This window comes from Pongo abelii, chromosome 11 (assembly GCF_028885655.2).
Source record: "Pongo abelii isolate AG06213 chromosome 11, NHGRI_mPonAbe1-v2.0_pri, whole genome shotgun sequence".
Classification (NCBI taxonomy): domain Eukaryota; kingdom Metazoa; phylum Chordata; class Mammalia; order Primates; family Hominidae; genus Pongo; species Pongo abelii.
The window spans coordinates 133994006-134011857 of record NC_071996.2 but is presented as its reverse complement, the minus strand read 5'-3'; the positions used below and the strand labels follow the sequence as shown (position 1 = coordinate 134011857).

Genomic DNA, 17852 nt, shown 5'->3' with positions numbered 1-17852 from the left:
TCACTTGGCTAGCCTATTCCTACTATATAATCAATGTATGGGTATGAATATTGATTAATTGAATCCATCAAGAAAGAAGGCTAATTCTCAAAAATAAGTTTATAACAATTTCTTGTCTCCCTGCATTTTCCAAAAAGGTCAAGTAAAATTAATGCAAAGAATGGGATCCCAGGATAAACTAGACCCATCGTACAGAATGAGCTCAGAATAAAATGCCTCAGGAAACAGTAGCTCTTAAATCAGATTCCCACAGCCCAAGCCTTGCTCTCCCAAACTTCCTTACCAGGCTCACTTCTCGGTGCTGAGATGAAGACTTCTAAGGGCTCATCAACGTCAGTGGATCCTTCAGAGTCCTCACTGCTGATGACTGCACAAAGGAGCAAAAACCATTAAGAGTCTCAGGGTGTGACCGAGGAGTCCATGCACCAGGAAATTCCACAATAAGAGCACTAGGAAGACCCAGGAAGCTAAGTTAACTCAAGACCCTGGAGTGTTCCTTGAATGCATGCCACCTGCAGTTTGTTCCAAGTTCTTAACCAAAAGCTGATAAAATTGACACACAGAAGGCAGTTGTGCCCATCCACTGACACTGTTCTTACCCCAACCCTCATTCTATTTTTTTCTTTCACTCTCTTTTTACTTCTCATGTTTCCTCTTTGTTCTGCCATCTCCCCTGCTTCTGCCTCTGTTTCCAGCAAGGGTGTCTCTTTATACCTCTCTTTGTCTTGATGTGTTTCTCCCCCAATCTCCTCTTGTGAATATCTTGGCTCCCTTATCTTTTTTTTTTTTTTTTAAACTCCTCTCCCATGCCTTCCTCTCTTACTTTTTTATTTTTTATTTATTTTTTCCTTTTTTTTTCTTTTTTGAGACAGAGTCCTGCTCTGTTGCCCAAGCTGGAGTACAGTGGCGGAATCTTGGCTCACTGCAACTTCCGCATCCCAGGCTCAAACGATGCTCCTGCCTCAGCTCCCTAAGTTGCTGGGACTACAGACATGTGTCACCTTGTCTGGCTAATTTTTGTATTTTTTGTAGAGATGGGGTTTCGCCATGTTGCCCAGGCTGATCTTGAGCTCCTGGACTCAAGCGATCCGCCCGCCTTAGCCTCACAAACTTCTGGGGTTACAGGCATGAGCCATCAGGCCCAGCCCTCTCTGACTTCAGAAATAGCCTCTCTGACATTCTTACTGATTACCTCCATTTCTGTCTTCTGGTATTTTCCCAACTCCTAAGGACTTTCTTCTGTCAAGCTGAAGACTTACTGCATCAGGTGCCAGCCCCTTTCCCTTCCTGCCTCCATCCCAGGCTACCTGAACTGCCTCGATGGTCCCTGATGAAGTCCCCGAGCCCCTTACCTGGTAACCTGTGACTCACAGTTACAAATTCTCCCAGTCAGCCTTACCTATTATGTCAGATGCCTGGTTATGATGAGTTCTTGCTTGGGCTTGGCACTCAACTTTTGAATTAGAAAATGGCTTTTCCTTTTTTATATCCACCAGTCGCACAGAACAGGAATTAATTTGGATTCCATAGTTGTGTAGCTCTGCCTCTGGGCCTAATTGTAATAAATGAAGAATTTTCATTTGTCTCCCCAGTGGACCTCCTTCACTATCATTAATAACCCCCCCTCTCTGCAATTCCACTGCTGGGGCTAGACCTTCACCCCACCTCCCTGTTTTTCCTTTTGCTCAACTCTGTCCCTTCCTTTGTACCTCTGTTGGCTCTGTTTTGTTTTTTACCTTTCCCTTTACCTACTCTTCTCATTCTTGATGGTTAATATTTCGCTTTTTTAAAAAAAAAATAAAAATTATAATTGCAGTATAAGACACATGAATAAAAGTGGGTTTTGAATGATCACGAAGGAAGTAAATCACTTTGATCAAGAAACAGATTACCAATACCCCAGACACTTCCTAGTGACACTTCCCACTAACTGTTTCCACTAACTTGCTCAAAGACAACTACCATCGAGGTTTCCGACACCAAGGTTAATTTTGCTTGCTGTGTAATTTATAAAAATGGAATCATCTCTTTTCTCTCCACTTTTTCTCTCTCCCTTTACCTCTCTCTCAATATATATAGATCTCCCAAAAGAAGCCAAATCCCCCAAAATTGTATGGATATTTTACCCAACATGCTTGTGAAAGTCATCTGTATTCATTTTGTATAATTATTTTCACTACTAGATAGTATTCCATTATAGAAATAAGCCATGAATTATTTATTCATTTGTGCAATTTCAAGCATTTGGCTTCTATGAATAATGCTGCCCTGAGCATTCTTTGCTATGTGTTTTGGTGACATAACACACATTTCTGTTGGTTTCTGCTGAGGAATGTAATTGTTGGGTTATAGGGTATGTATATTTTCAGCTTTGGAAGATTACCCCAAACTGTTTTCCCAAAAGCATATATAAAGGCAGAGACGAAAGAAAGAGAGCTTGGCAAATTCCAGTAAGTAAAGGAAGCTTAGTGTGGTGGGAATGTGGCATAAAGGGGCGAGAGGTGGGTGATGGGGAACGCGCAGGTGCGTGGTAGACATCCTTCAATTCACCACTCCAAGCAGTGTTGACCTACTGCTAAGGGCCACACGAAGGCACTGGGTTTCAAACAGGAAAGTAATATCAACTGGTTTCTATTTTGGAAAAGTCCATTCAGCTGAAGTGCAGACTTGAGAGGAGCAAGATTGGGGGCCAGACAGCAGACTCTAATTTTAGTGAGAGTGACAGGGGTCTAGATTAGGGTGTTCGTGCTGGGGATGAAGAGAAATGGACAAGTTAGAGATATTTTAAAGTTGGGATTGACAGAAGTGGCAAATGAAATGATGATTGTTTTAAGCCACTAAGTTTCAGGATAGTTTGTTACATGACATAGCAATAGATGACTGATGCAGCTTCCAAAGAGAGATGTTCTTCGAGTCTTTAAATAAAGGTCTTCAGGCAATTGGGGAAGGGAGTCAAGAGGACAGGTCTGAGCTGGAGACGTGTGTTTAGAAATCAACAGATCTTAGATGGGGATTGAACCATGGAGAGGAAGCGATGCCTGAGGAGGGGCCTTTGCAATCTGGGGGTGAAGGTGGAGTCACAGGGGCCATTTCGATAAGGGGGCAGCTGATCCTTCTCCATAGTAATAGGAGACCCTGTGCCTCCTTTCTAGCTCTTGTCTCCTCAGATCAGAGAATGTCTTGATTTGTCTTCTCTCTTCCCTTCTTTGCATGATCCACTCTCTACCAATTTTTCATTCATTGTCCTTTAACTCATTTTCTGCATACTTCTCTTTGTGCCTCCCTCCTTTTTTCCTATTTCTTGGTATTTATTTCCCTCTATATTTTTTCTATTCATACTCTTTTTATCTACACTTTTTAAAAATTATTGTCTCTTAGAGACAGAACTAGGGTGAGGTGAAGGTGGTGCTATGGGGTGCCTTGAAATTTAAGGAAGCTCAGTCTCACATGCCAAGTGAGATTTCCTTACATGCTGTGCCCTGGGGGCCTCCCTGCCTCACCTCGTGCCAGGCCTGTTGTCCCATATGTAATGTTGCATCTCTGTTACATTTCCTACCTGCTTTGAGTCGGCCTTTATTTCTTAATTATTAATGTTACCCCTGCAAACTTCTTCTATGTCACTTTTTTTTCAAAAATACTTTTGCATCTGATGTGTGAGTACTATATCACTTTTTGTCTTTGTATATCTTCCTCATCTCAAACATTACAGTCATTACGAAAGGTCTCTTCCAGTGTCATCGTCTACCACCCCAGAGGCCCTCCACTTGCCATTCCTTCCTGAAGGTCTTTCACCTGGGCTTCCTTCCTTTGCAAATCTGACAAGCAGCATCATGCATAATTTCTACATTTTCATGATAACTTCTGAAAAGTAACTTGCAACATATTTCTATTCAACAACTCCACAACATGGCAATGTATGGATACCATGTCACTTTATCTAAAATCTGTCTCACTCATATACAGTTGACCCTTCAACAACAGGGGCTTGAACTACATGATCCACTTGTATGCAGATTTTCTTCCACCTCTGCCACCCTTCAGACAGCAAGACCAACCCCTCCTCTCCTTCCTCCTTCTCAAACTACTCAATGATGAGGATGAAGGTCTTTATGATTATCTATTGCCACTTAATGAATAGTAAATATATTTTCTCTTCCTTATGATTGTCTTAATAACATTTTCCTTTGGAGATCTTACTTCATTGTGAGAATACAGCACATAATACATATGGAAAATACGTGTTATCATCTGTTTATGTTATCAGTAAGGCTTCTGGTCAACAGCAGTTAAGTTTTGGGGAAGGTAAAAGTTATGTGCAAATTTTTGACTGTATAGGGCATTGGTACCCCTAACCTCCCACAGTGTCCAGGGGTCAACTGTATTTTGTTATTTAATATTCCCTAGTTGACCTCTTTTGTATTCTTTCTTCTTGCATTCTCTAACCAGGGACAGTCCCTCTGTTAAAAAGACTCACTCTCTTTTTCCCTTCCATCTCATACCTGTTAAAAGCAGCCAGAGGCTGTGAACAAAGTCTGTGTGTCTTGGGTGGGCGTAGGCAGTTAGTATGAGAAAACAAACGAAAGTTTTGCGCTTATAGAAAAACAAAGATATAATTAGAAAATTTGGGAGAAGTAGAGCAAGATGGGAGAATAGGACTCTCCAGCCCTCCTTCCCCTGCAGAAACACTGATGCGAACAACTACCTATGCATGAAAATACCTTTGCAAGAGCTGAGGAAACCAGATGAAAGATCACAGCACCTGAGTGTAACACAGAAATAAGAAAGAGCACATTGAAAAGGGCAGGAAGAAAAGTTTCACTGTGTCATCTTCCCCAACTCCAGGAAGCACAGCATTGAGAAAGATACAATATGCTTGGGGAAAGGAGAAGAAAGTGAGCACCAAACTTTGCCTTAGACCCAAACCACAGAACTGTCTTCAGTAAAACCCAGCTCCCAAAGCCCAAGACTCTAGCCAGTACCCATGGTCTGAACCTCCAAGCTCACCCTGACCCCAACCTAAATCCTGCAGCCCCAGGATTCAGGCCAGCCCTGCGAACTCAGTCTCCAGTCTCCTACAGCACTGTTTCAGCCTCAGTGACCCCAGGATCCAGACCAGACCGAGTGCCAAACTGGACCAAGTGGCACTGGGCTTTAGGCCCATCCAAGCAGCAAGCTAGCTTCAATAGCACTGGGCTTCATGCCTACTGAAGTGCCTGAAGAAGCCTGCATCAGTGGTGTAGAGCCCTACAGATTCTGGCTCAAGTTTCCCCCAGCACAGACCTGCCCACTGGTTGTCCTAGGCACCAGACTAGCCTGCTTGAGGACTCTAGCAGCAAGCCTGCCCTTGCACCATGCCAGATGGCCTTCCTAGAATCTTTAAATAGGGTGAAAGGCTTTCACAGACAAAGTCACCCTGCAAAGACTAGAATAATTCCTACTTTCTCAAATGCACAGACATAAATGTAAGGCAACAAGAAACATAAAAACCAAAGAGACATAACATGACCAAAAGAACACAATAATCTCCCCATAGCAGACCCCAAAGCAATGGAGATAAAAAAACTGCCTTACACAGAATTCAAAATAATTGTTTTAAGGAATCTCAGCAAACCTTAAGAAAATACAGGAAACAATTCACTAAAATTAGGAAGACAATAAATGACCAAAATGAGAAGTTAACAGAGATACTGAAATTATTTAAAAAATCAAACAGAAATTCTGGAGCTGAAAAATACAATGAATGAAATTTAAAAAGGCATCAGAGAGCATCAACAGCAGAATTGATCATGCAGAAGAAAGAATATGAACTCAAAGACAGGTTATTTGAAATACAGTCAGAGAAGAAAAAGAAAAGAGAATGAAAAGTCATGAAGAAAGCTTACAGGATTTATGAAACACATCAAAAGAGCAAATATTTGAATCACAGGAATTCATAAAAGGGAAGAGAAAGACAAAAGTAGAAAGTTAATTTAAAGAGATAACAATATAAAACTTTGCCAATCTGGTGAAAGATATAAATTTCCAGGTACAAGAAGGTCAATGGTCTCCAATCAGATTCAGTGCAGACAAGACTACACCAAAACGTACTATAATCGAGATGTCAAGATTCAAGGATAAAGAGAGAATCCTGAAAGCAATAAAAGAAAAGAAGCAACTAACATATGAGGGAGTTTTAACAAGGAAAGCAGTGGACTTTTTAGCAGAAACCTTACAGATCAGGAGAGAATGAGATGAAATATTCAAAGTGCCAAAGGAAGAAAAAAAAACCTGACAACCAAGAATACTTTTCTTGGCAAAGCTGTCTTTCAGAAATAAAGGAGAGATAAAGACTGTCCCGGGAAAACAAAAGATGAATACATTCATTACCACCAGACCTGTCTTACAAGAAATGCTCAAGCTGAAAGAAGTAAATGCTAACTAATAATATAAAAATATAAGAAAGTATAAAACTCACTGGTAAAGTAAATATACGGTAAAAAAAAAAAAAAGTAGCTACAGTAATTTGTTAAGGTATACACCATATAAAAAATGTAAACTCTGACATCAGACATTTTAAATGAGGGAGTAAAGTAAAAGTGCAGTTTTTGTAGGCAATCAAAATTAAGTTGTTATCAGCTTAAAATAGCCGGTTATAAGATGTTTTGTGTAAACTTCATGTTAACCACAAAGCAAAAACTTACAGTGATTACACAAAAGATAAAGAGGAATCAAAGTATATCACTAGAGAAAATCACCTAATCACAAAGGAAGACAGTAAGAGAGAAAGAAAGGAATAAAGAATCTACAGACAACCAGAAAACAATAAACAAAATGGTTTTAGAAAGTACTTACCTATCAGTAATTATATTAAGTGTAAATAAATTCAATTCTCCAATCAAAAGACATAGAGTGGCTGAATGAATTTAAAAAACGTGAACCAAGTATATGCGGCTTACAAGACACTCACTTCACTTTTAAGGACACACATAGACTGAAAGTGAAAAGATAGAAAAAGATATTTCATGCAAATGGAAATGAAAGAACGAAAGGATAGGTATACTTACATCAGATGAGATACAGTTTGAATCAAATAATATAAAACAAGGCAAAAAAGTTCATGATAAAACCAGGCATGGTGGCTTACATCTGTAATCCCAACACTTTGGGAGGCTGCGGTGAAAGTATTGCTTGAGCCCAGAATTTTGAGACCTGCCTGGGCAACATAGGGCAATCCTGTCTCTATAAATAACTAAAAAAAATTAGTCAGATGTGATGGTACACGCCTGTCATCTCAGCTACTTGGGGGAATTGCCTGAGCCCAGGAGGTTGAGGCTGCAGCGAGCCATGATTGCACTAGTGCACTCCAGACTGGGTGACAGAGCAAGACACTGTCTCCAAAACAAAAACTAAAACAAAAAACAAAAGAAACAAAAAGAAAGAAAGAAAATACGAAGGTCATTATGTAACGATGAAGGAGTCAACTTACCAAGATGATATAACAATTGTAAACATATGCTCCCAATATTTGAGCAACTAAATATATAAAACAAATATTAATAGATCTGAAGGAAAGAGAGACTAATACAATAATACTAGGGGACTTCAACACCCTACCTTCAGCAGTGGACAGATTGTTCAGGGAGAAAATCAATAAGAACACATCAAACTTAAACTATACTTTAGACCAAGGGGACCTAACAGGCATATATAGAATATTTTATCTACAAGCAGAAAAGTACCATTCTTCTCAATTGTACATGGGACATTCTATAGGATACATCATATGTTAGGCTACAAAACAAGTTTTAACAAAGTAAAGAAGGCTGAAGTTATATCAGATATACTTTCTGACCACAATGATATGAAATTAGAAATCAATAATGAGGAATTTTGAAAAATTTGCAAATACATGGAAATTAAATACACTCCCAAATAACCAATGGGTCAATGAAGAAATTAAAGGGAAAAAATTTTTTAAATCTTGAGACAAATGAAGATAGAAATGTAACATATCAAAACTTATGGGATATAGCAAAAGCAGTTATAAGAGGGGAAGTTTATAGCAATAAACACAAGAATACATAACGAAAGAAGAAAGATCTCAAACAACCTAATGTTACACCTCAAGAAACTAGACAAAGAAGAAAAACTAAGGCAAAAATTAGCAGAAAGAAGGAAACAATAAATATCAGATCAGAAATAAATGAGTTTAAAACTAGAAAAAAATAAGATCAACAAAACAAAGCATTGGCTTTTTGAAAAAATAAACAAAATTGAGAAACCTTTAGCTAGACTAAGAAAAAAGAGAAAACACTCAAATGAATAAAATCAGAAATGAAAGAGGAGACACTACCTTTCTCATATCACATATATTTATAAGCAATTTAATGCCAACAAATTGGATAACCTAGAAGAAATGGATAAATTCCTAAACACATACAGCCTACCAAGACTGAATAACAAAGAAACAGGAAAATCTGAACAGACCAATTATAAGTAAGATTTAATCCATAATAAAATACCACCCACCAAACAAAAGTTCAGGACCAGATGGTTTCACTGTTGAATTCTACCAAATATTTAAAGAACAAATAGCAATCTTTTTCAAACTCTTCTTAAAAATTGAATAAGAGGGACTACTTCCAAACTCATTTCATGAAGCCAGCATTACCCTGATACCAAAGCTAGACATGAACACTACAAGAAAAGAAAATTATAGGCCACTATCCTTGATAAACGTATATGAAAAATCCTCAACAAAATACTATGAAATCAAATTCAATAGCACATTAAACACCATGATCAAATAAGATTTATCATTGGGATGCAAGAATGGTTTAACATATACATATCTAAAAGGTCATACTCCACATTAATAGAATGAAGGACAAAAACCATATGATCATCTCAATAGAGTAGAAAAAGCATTTGACAAAATTCAACATTTTTTCATGATAAAAACTCTCAGCAAAATAGATATAGAAGAAATGTATCTCAGCACAATAGTGGCCATACATGACAAGCCCACAGTTAGTACCATACTTAATGACAAAAAACTGAAAGATTTCCCTCTAAGGTTAGAAACAAGAGTAGGATGCTGATATGGTCTTGCTGTGCCCCCACCCAAACTCATCTTGAATTGTAGCTCCCATAACCCCCACATGTCACGGGAAGGACTTAGTGGGAGGTAATTGAGTCATGGGGGCAGTTACCTCGATGCTGTTCTCACAACAGTGAGTGAGTTCTCACAAGATCTGATGGTTTTATAAGGAACTTGTCCCCCCTTTGCACTGCACTTTTCCTTGCTGCTGCCATGTAAAGAAGGACGTGTTTGCTTCCCATTTTCTGCCATGATTGTAAGTTTCCTGAGGCCTCTCCAGCCATGCTGAACTGTGAGTCAATTAAACCCCTTTCCTTTGTAAATTATCCAGTCTTTTATTAGCAGTGTGAGGATGGACCAATACAGATTGCCCATTCTCACTTCTATTCAACATGTTATTGCAAGTCCTAGCTAGAACAATTAGGCAGGCAAAAGAAATAAAAGGCATTCAAATTGGAAAGGAAGAAGTTTTAAATTGTCCTTATTTGCAGATGACCTGATCTTATATATAGAAAATTCTGAAGACTCCACCAAAAAAAAACTGCTAGAACTAATAAACAAATTCAGGAAAGTGGCAGGATACAAATGCAACATACAAAAATCAGTTGCATTTCTATGCACTAACAATAAACTCTCTGAAAAAGATATCAAGAAAACAATCCAATTTACAATAACTACAACAAAATACTTAAGAATAAATTTAACTAAGGAGGTGAAATATGCGCACACTGAAAACGCTAAGACATTGATGAAAGAAACTGAAGAAATGAAAAGATATCCCATGTTCATGGATTGGAGGAATTAATATTGTTAAAATGTCCAGACTACTCGAAGTCCTCTAAAGACTCAGTGCAATCCCTATAAAAATTCCAATGGCGGCCAGGTGCAGTGGCTCACGCCTGTTAATCCCAGCACCTAGGAGTTTGAGGTGGGTGGATCATCTGAGGTCAGGAGTTCAAGACCAGCCCGACCAACATGGTGAAACCTTGTCTCTACTAAATACAAAAAATTAGCTGGGCGTGGTGGAGTATGCCTGTAATCCCAGCTACTCGGGAGGTTGAGGCAGGATAATTACTTGAATCCGTGAGGTGGAGGTTGCAGTGAGCTGAGATTGCACCATTATACTCCAGCCTGGGCAACAAGAGCAAAACTCCATCTCAAAAAAAAAAAAAAAAAAAAAATTCAAATGGCATTTTTTGAGAAATAGAAAAACAATTTAAAAATTTGTGTGGAGGCACAAAAGACTCCAACTAGCCAAAGCAATTTTAAACAAAAAGAACAAAGCTGAAAGCATCACACTACCTGATTCAATATATACAACAAAGCTATGTTAATCAAAAGAGCATGGTGCTTGCATAAAATAGACATGTAGAAAAATGGAACAAAATAGAGAGCTTGGATCCATGCATTTATGGTCAATTTATTTTCAACAAAGGTGCCAAGAATATGCAATGGGTAAAGGATATCTATCTCTCTAATAAATGGTGTTGGGACAACTGGATATCCACATGCAGAAGAATGAAATTTGACCACATCTCATGCCATATTAAAAAATTAAAACAGACTAGATACTGAAATTTAATGCCCAAGGTTGTAAAACTACTAGAAGAAAATATAGAGGAAAAGCTTCGCGACATTGGTCTGAGCAAATATTTTTTGGGTATAACACCAGAAGCACAATCACAAAAGCAAAAAAACTGGGATTACGTCAAACTAAAAAGCTTCTGCATAGGCAAGGGAACAATCAACAAAGTGAAGAGACAACCTACAGAATGGGAGAAAATATTTGCAAACCATGTGTCTGATAAGGGTTATTATCCAAAATATATAAGGGGCTCAAACAACTCAATATTAAATACAAACAAACAAACAAACAGATTTTTAAATGGGCAAAGGACCTGAATAAACATTTCTTAAGGGAACACATGCAAATGGCTAACAGGTATGTGAAAAAATGCCCTGCCTCAGATATCATCAAGAAAATGCAAATTAAAACCACAATGAACATCACCACATACTGGTTAGAATGGCTATTCTCAAAAAGATTAAAGATAACAAATGTTGGTGAGGATGTGCAGAAAAGGGAACCTTTGTACACTGTTGGGAATGTAAATTGCTACAATCACTAAGAAAAACAGTATGGAGTGTCCTCAAATAAATAAAAAGTAGAACTACCCATATAATCCATGAATTTCGCTACTGAATATATATTCAAAGGATATGAAATCAGTACAGATGCTCCTAGAGTTACGATGGGACTACATTTCCATAAACCTACCATAAATTGAACATATCGTAAGTCAAAAATGCACTTAATACTTCAATAAGCCCTTTGTGAAGTTGAAAATCATAAGTCTAACCATCATAAGTCAGGGACCATCTGTATACGGAAGAGATATCTGCTCTCCCATGTTCATTGCAGCAGTATTCACAATAGCCAAGATACAGAAACAACCTAAGTACCTATCAGTGGGTGAATGGATAAAGAAAATATATACACAATGAAATACATCTACACACTGAAATACTATCTAGCCTTTGAAAAGGAAGAAATCCTGTTATTTGCAACAACAACCATGAACCTGGAGGATATTATGTTATGTAAAATAAGACAGGCATGGAAAGACATATATGGCATCTCACTTATATGTAGAGTGTAATAAAGATGAATTTATAGAAGTTGAGAGTATATGGTGGTAACAGAGGCTGGGGATATGAGGAAGAGGACTGGGGAGATGCTGGTCAAATGATACAAAATTTTAGTTAAATAAGAGAAATACATTAAGAGATCTATTATACAACACGATTAATATAGTTAATAATGTATTGTATTCTTTAAAATTACTGAGAGAATAGATTTTGTGTTATCACCACAAAAATGATAAGTACGTGAGGTAATATTTATGCTAATTAGCTCTAATTAGCCTTTTCACAATGTGTACATATTTCAAAACAACATGTAATGATAAATACATCCAGTTTTTAATTTGGTAATTTTAAAAAGCGGTTACGATGGTAAAACAACAACCAACCAACCAACCAAACAAATGTATAGCATCTGAACAAGAAAGGAAAGAAAATAGGCGAGGTAAGCAATAATTACTTTCTTCATCACAGGGCAACGGGCAGGGCGTCTCCCTTCCAGCATCCCCGTTATTCACTTGGACAGTGACTTGTTCGCAGGACTCTGGAGATAAATGAGATCACAGCTGAGATTCAGTGGAGCCTTGCTCTGTCCTACTTCCATTTGGTTAGACCTCACCCTGCTTCTCCTTTCTTCTCCTGTTTCTACTGATACCCCTGTCTGCATATATTGCTGCGTGAAGGTGTTTGTGCTTCACTGATTCCTGGCCAATCTCTCTCTACTTTCTCATTTTGCCTTTTGTTTCCGTCTCTCTTCTTTGGTGAGACTCTGCAACTCTTCCCCTTTCTCTCTCAGTTTTTTGCTTCTAACTTTCTTCCTCCAGGTCTTTGTCATCAGTATATCAGTGTATCAGGCTCATCTGTATATCAGGCCCCCTCTGTGTCTATATGATTTTCCCCTGCTTGTTAAACAGGTGTCTCCTTGCATTGTGCATTAGACTCTTCCTCTGCCACCAGCCAGGGCCCCTTGGCTCCTCCCCATTCATGCGAACCCAGTCAGTCTTACCTGTTGGCTCAGCCTTTTGAGCACATTGTTCATTTATTTGTTGGCTTCCTAGCGAATCATTTTTGTCACTGGTTGTATCTTTTCTCTTTGCATTTATCTGTTCTGTTTCACAGGGGTGCTCTGAGAGTCCATTTTCAGGTGGGGTTGTACCTAAACCATGGTTTGATTCACAGGTATTTTATTTGCCCCCTGCTGCCTGTCACTCCCCTCCAACCACTACAGCATGGGCCACTGATGGACGAAAGGTCAAGGCACCAAGGCAACAGCCAGATTCAAGCAGATGCAGGCAGAAAATGGTGAAGCAGGCACATGGGTAAAATGATCAGGCTCAGTGGCAGCGGGAACCAGCAGCAAGTGTGATTAAGGGGTGTGGGAGGAAGAAACCCTCCTAGGCAACCTAGAGGATAAGGACTTGTTATTTAAATCCCAGAAATGGAAAAACTATAGATGCAAAAACTGAAAATTCTAGGCAAGCATTAACACAAAGAGGCAACCCCACAGCACATTCCAGAATGGGGCAAGAATAGCAGAGGCTGAAAGAGTAGTAAACAGGAACAAACCAACATGAGATGGGGAACCCGAAGGTGGCCAAGTCAGGCTTCGAAAAGAGTTTTCACCAGTTCCTGGCAGGAAGAAATTAGAAGTTTATTTCAGAAATCGAGGTATGGATTTTGCCATTCTCCCCTAATCCCTTTTTGGTCTCTGTAATGTAGGAGTTAAAGACCCCTCCTAGGTCTCAATGCAAAGGCCACCTGGAGCTGGCAGATGCCACCTAATTATTGAAGTCAGACTCCAGCCTTGAGAGTAGGGGACTGGGTCAGCTGCACCCCTGGCTGACAGGGGCCTTGGCCAGACAACTCTGCTGCGTGTCCTCTGTGAGACACTCTGGTAACTGATGATGGTAGAGTGATCCTGCCTTTGTCCCCAGAGCTACCCTGCCCAGGGCCCTTAGCTCAGTTTCTTTGAAGTCCTGGTTGCCTCATGCCCACCTGCTTTCACAAAACACCCTCCCTCTCCACATCTGTTCATGCTTTCTCATTGGCTTTTCCATGAGGACTCAGTGTCTGAGTAGCCTCTACTTCCTCCAGCTCTTGGTATTCTTTTTTTCTGGATCTTTTTGTCTGCAAATATTTCCTCATTTTTGTTTCATTTTTCTGTTTTTATTTTTTTAGATTGCCTGGATAGCACAGGGTTAGGAATGCAGGCTCTGGGGTAGAACGCCTGGGTTTTTCCTTGTTCATCTGACCCTAGGTAAACTCCATTTGTGGTATCTCTGGACTTCAGTTACCTTATCTGCAAAATAGGCATATAAGTAATATTAATCTCCAATGGCTGTCATGAGCATTAAACCAACCGCCACAGAGTAGATGTTCAATCAAAGTGAGCTGTTAATGACACGGTTATTTTTGTTGTCTTTTACCCCTTTTCATGGTTTCATTTCCCTTCCTTTGTCCTCTAGGCACTTACATCCTCTTCCCACGTGCATCACTTCCTTTCTGAGTCTCTCTACATGACCGCCTTTCTCTTTGAATATTCCTGCTCTTGAACAACATCCTCACGTTTAAATTTGTCCCCTCTTCTGCCATCACCAAGTTTCTCCCGTGATATAAGAAATATACATTTCAATCTTCATTCCCTGCTCCTGGCCAGAGCTCCTAAAACCCTAAAACATCCTAAGTCATAACAAGTGAAAAGAGCACTTTCTGTTATTCATAACAAGCCCCTTTCGACCACACCTGGGTTTATGTTAATGAGGTAGCTTTTTGGAAACCCCCTAAGGATTGGGGGGTGGTTGCCAGGGGAGCTGAACATGAGATTAGAGGGGTGGAACTTTCAGCTCCATCTCTTGACCTCCAGGGAGGGGAGAGGAGGGATGGAGGTTAACTTAATAATCGGGTGCCAATGATTTAATCAATCCAGGCTGTATAATAGAATGTCCATAAAGAACCCTAAGTGACTGGGTTCAGAAATCCTCTGGGTTGGCAAACACATGGAAGTGCCAGGAAAGTCGTGTCCCAGAGAGGGCAGAAGCTCTGTGCCCTTCCCCACGCTTTGCCCTATGCATTTCTTCCACTTGGCTGTTCTTGAGTTGTATCCTTTATAATAAATGTCAAATATAAGTCAACATTTCCATGAGCTCTGTGTGATCTACTAGGAAAGTATCAAAGCCAATGAAGGGCTTGCGGGAACCTCCAATTTACAGGCACAGGCCACAACCTGAGACTTGCAACTGGCATCTGAAGTCGGGGGCAATCTTATGGGAATGCACCTTAACCTGCGGAGTCTGTGCCAAGTCTGGGCAATTAGTGCCAGAATTCAATTAAATTATAAGATATCAGGTGGTATCTACAGAGAATTGGAGAACTGATTGATGTGGGGAGACCACCGACATGTTTGGTGTCAGAAGTGTTGTGAATATGACAGTACAGGTAAAACAGGAGCCTTTCTTTCCCCAGGGGTCTCCTCTTTGATGTTGACCTTGGGCCACAGGCTGTGGTTCTTAACCCTTCACAACTTCACACTGATCCCCTACAGGGACCTTTCTAAATTACAATTACTTCTAGGTAGTCGGCATCTGTAAATCTGGCCTACTGACACGCTTGGTTCTTATTCCCTCACGGTTATTGAGCCAACTATGCCTTGTCATGGCCACTTCTCCAGGACCCTGCACCTGGTTAGGAGCTCATATAACCCCCTCCTTGACTTCTCCATAGTCCTTCCATATGTCTTCCCTGTTTCACAATCTCCACTCAGAACCTTGGATCCCTAACCTCTCTTATAAACAGTTTTTATTCTGTCATTTTTACCTTGTTCAAGACTTAGTTGGATGCCAGGTCTCTCCTCCCTCTCTTCTCCTTCACTTTCTTGGAGAGGCAATTTGTCATGTATTACTGAAGAGCGGGAGAGAGAAGAAGCAATTAGAGATCTACAGGGACCGGGGACAATGTCTGGAAATCATGCTTTTAGGAATTTCCAGCCCTTAGGTGACTCAGAGCTCAGAGGGTTCCACATGACCTAAAGTTCTCCCGTCATCCCCTGGGACAGAGAAGAGAAGACCCCCAACAATGAAGCCTTTATTGTCCTACACAGAAAGGAGACACTCAAGATTTAAGGATAAAGGAGTAATGGAAACATTGTGAGCTGTGTTACCCTCAAAATTGTCAGATGGCAGGGTAGGCATATATCAAGTGTAAGGAAGAAACTGGGGAATTCCCTGGGGAGAAGGTCTCAAGTCCTAGAGAGATTCCACTATTTTATAATCAGCCAGGTGCAGTGGCTCACACCTGTAATCACAGAAAATCATCCAGGTGCAGTGGCTCACACCTGTAATCACAGCACTTTGGGAGGCCGATGCAGGAGGATTGCTTGAGCCCAGGATTTTGAGACCAGCCTGGGCCACATAGCTAGACCTCATCTCTGAAAAGAAAAATAAAATTAGCTGGATGTGGTGTTGCACACCTATGGTCCCAGCTACTCAAGAGGCTGAGGTGGGAGGATCACTAGAGCTCAGGAGGTTGAGGCTGCAGTGAGCCAAGATTATGCCACTGCACTCCAGCCTGGGCAACAGATTGGAACTGTCTCAAAAAACATAAATAAATAAAAATAAATGAGAAAACCTCAACATCTTTAAAGATGAGGCTAGAAACAGGAGAATGTTTTCTTATTTGGGTCAGGGAGGATGAACAGTTCTCAAATAAACATAACAGAGGACACAGGGGCAGCTTGTGTGGACTTTAGGGCCCAAGAGTCAGCAGCGTCTCCCTGATGGTGGGTGGGCTTGCTGCGCTGGGTTGGGCAGTGGGCGGTGCTGTCCCAGGTCAGTGACAGTGAGCCTCAGGGCAGGTTGCCCAAGCACAAGGAGCGCCAGAAACTAAGACGTGAGTTGTGGGCACTGGAGCTAGGAAGGGGGATCCCTGCAGTCCATGGAGAGGAACAGAGCCCCTGAGAATGTGGGCAGTAAAGGTAGCACCGTTCCCTTCATCCCTGCAGCCTGGACCATCCTGGTTACAAACATAACACTGACTTGAAATTTGTGCCCAGGTATTTGATTTCCTTTTATTCCTTTTCTGACTTGAATTTTTGCTATAGAAATTATTTTATTATTAATTTAGATAAGGTTAGTATTGACACAAATCAATAAGCCATATACAACTACTGCTTCCACTTCTTTCCTTGTTTATAAACCTGTAGTATTTCTTGATTGCCTAGCGAGTAAACTTCAAATTCTTTAGGTTTAAATTCCAGACCTTTCAATATCTTCCTCCAATTGATCTAAGTCAACTCCTATACTGCTTCTCACTCTCAGATTTAGCCAAATCTAATTTGTCCTGTTTTGCAGACATGTTTTCACACTTTTATTCCAGTCCCCATAGCATCCACCATCTTTAGGGCATGTGCCCATTTTTCTTGTGATGTCTCTATCTCTTATTTGGAGAACTCGGTTGAGATCAAACTGTGGGAGTAAAAAGTTTTCCAGGCAAGTAAAAAAAAATTGGAGGACGTCTTTAACATGTACCATCTTAATAGTATAAATTATGCATTCTCAGGAAAAAGGTCAAGAATGAAACCTTTAGTTTGGTATAGCACCAAAAATAGTCCCTGGCAGAGTAATCAGTTTTGTCAATCTTTGTTTCACCCCTTGTGGATAAAGTGTTAGCAAAACCACTTCTGCTTCATTGAAGGCAAACTTGACTCAGGGTTAACTTTCTTGCTCATATTCTGGAAACCTAATAAAGGTAGCCTTTTTTGCAGTGTTACTAGGCAAACACTGAGGTTAGAAATGGCCCATGACTGGTTGACTGGGACTATATATGGACAACAAATACCTGTGGGGAAGCCATAGTTGTAGTCTTCCTTCAGTTGATGACTCTTGTAACTCAGCTTGCTCCTATAACTCAGCTTGCCCCTTAGGGGGTCCTGAAAGCTGTGACTATGGAGTTGTTACAAGAGCCATATACTCCCGCAGGCATGTGGTGCTGAGCCAAGGTGGATCCCGCACCCACAGCTAAGCTGTCACTCAGGGCAGGTAGTAGTCAATTTGGTGGACTGCTATGTAGACCACTGCAAGGGCTCCCACTGAAGATAAGAAGCTGCCCTGTTGGGATTCTGTTTCTTACCCTATGC

The 17852-nt window shown here is 40.3% G+C and overlaps 1 protein-coding gene across 9 annotated transcripts in view; it reads right to left on the bottom strand.

Annotated features, from left to right (window-relative positions):
- The window catches only part of SP100 (SP100 nuclear antigen), a 129082-nt gene that overhangs the window by 82564 nt on the left and 28666 nt on the right, over positions 1 to 17852 (bottom strand). For all 9 annotated transcript variants that reach the window (XM_054548485.2, XM_054548486.2, XM_009238204.4 and 6 more), the window contains 6 exon segments: positions 15536 to 15619; positions 13289 to 13351; positions 12729 to 12878; positions 12183 to 12266; positions 1400 to 1552; positions 284 to 367 (listed from right to left, as the gene is read on the bottom strand). In XM_054548485.2, the coding sequence (XP_054404460.1) occupies positions 284 to 367; positions 1400 to 1552; positions 12183 to 12266; positions 12729 to 12878; positions 13289 to 13351; positions 15536 to 15619 (618 nt within the window).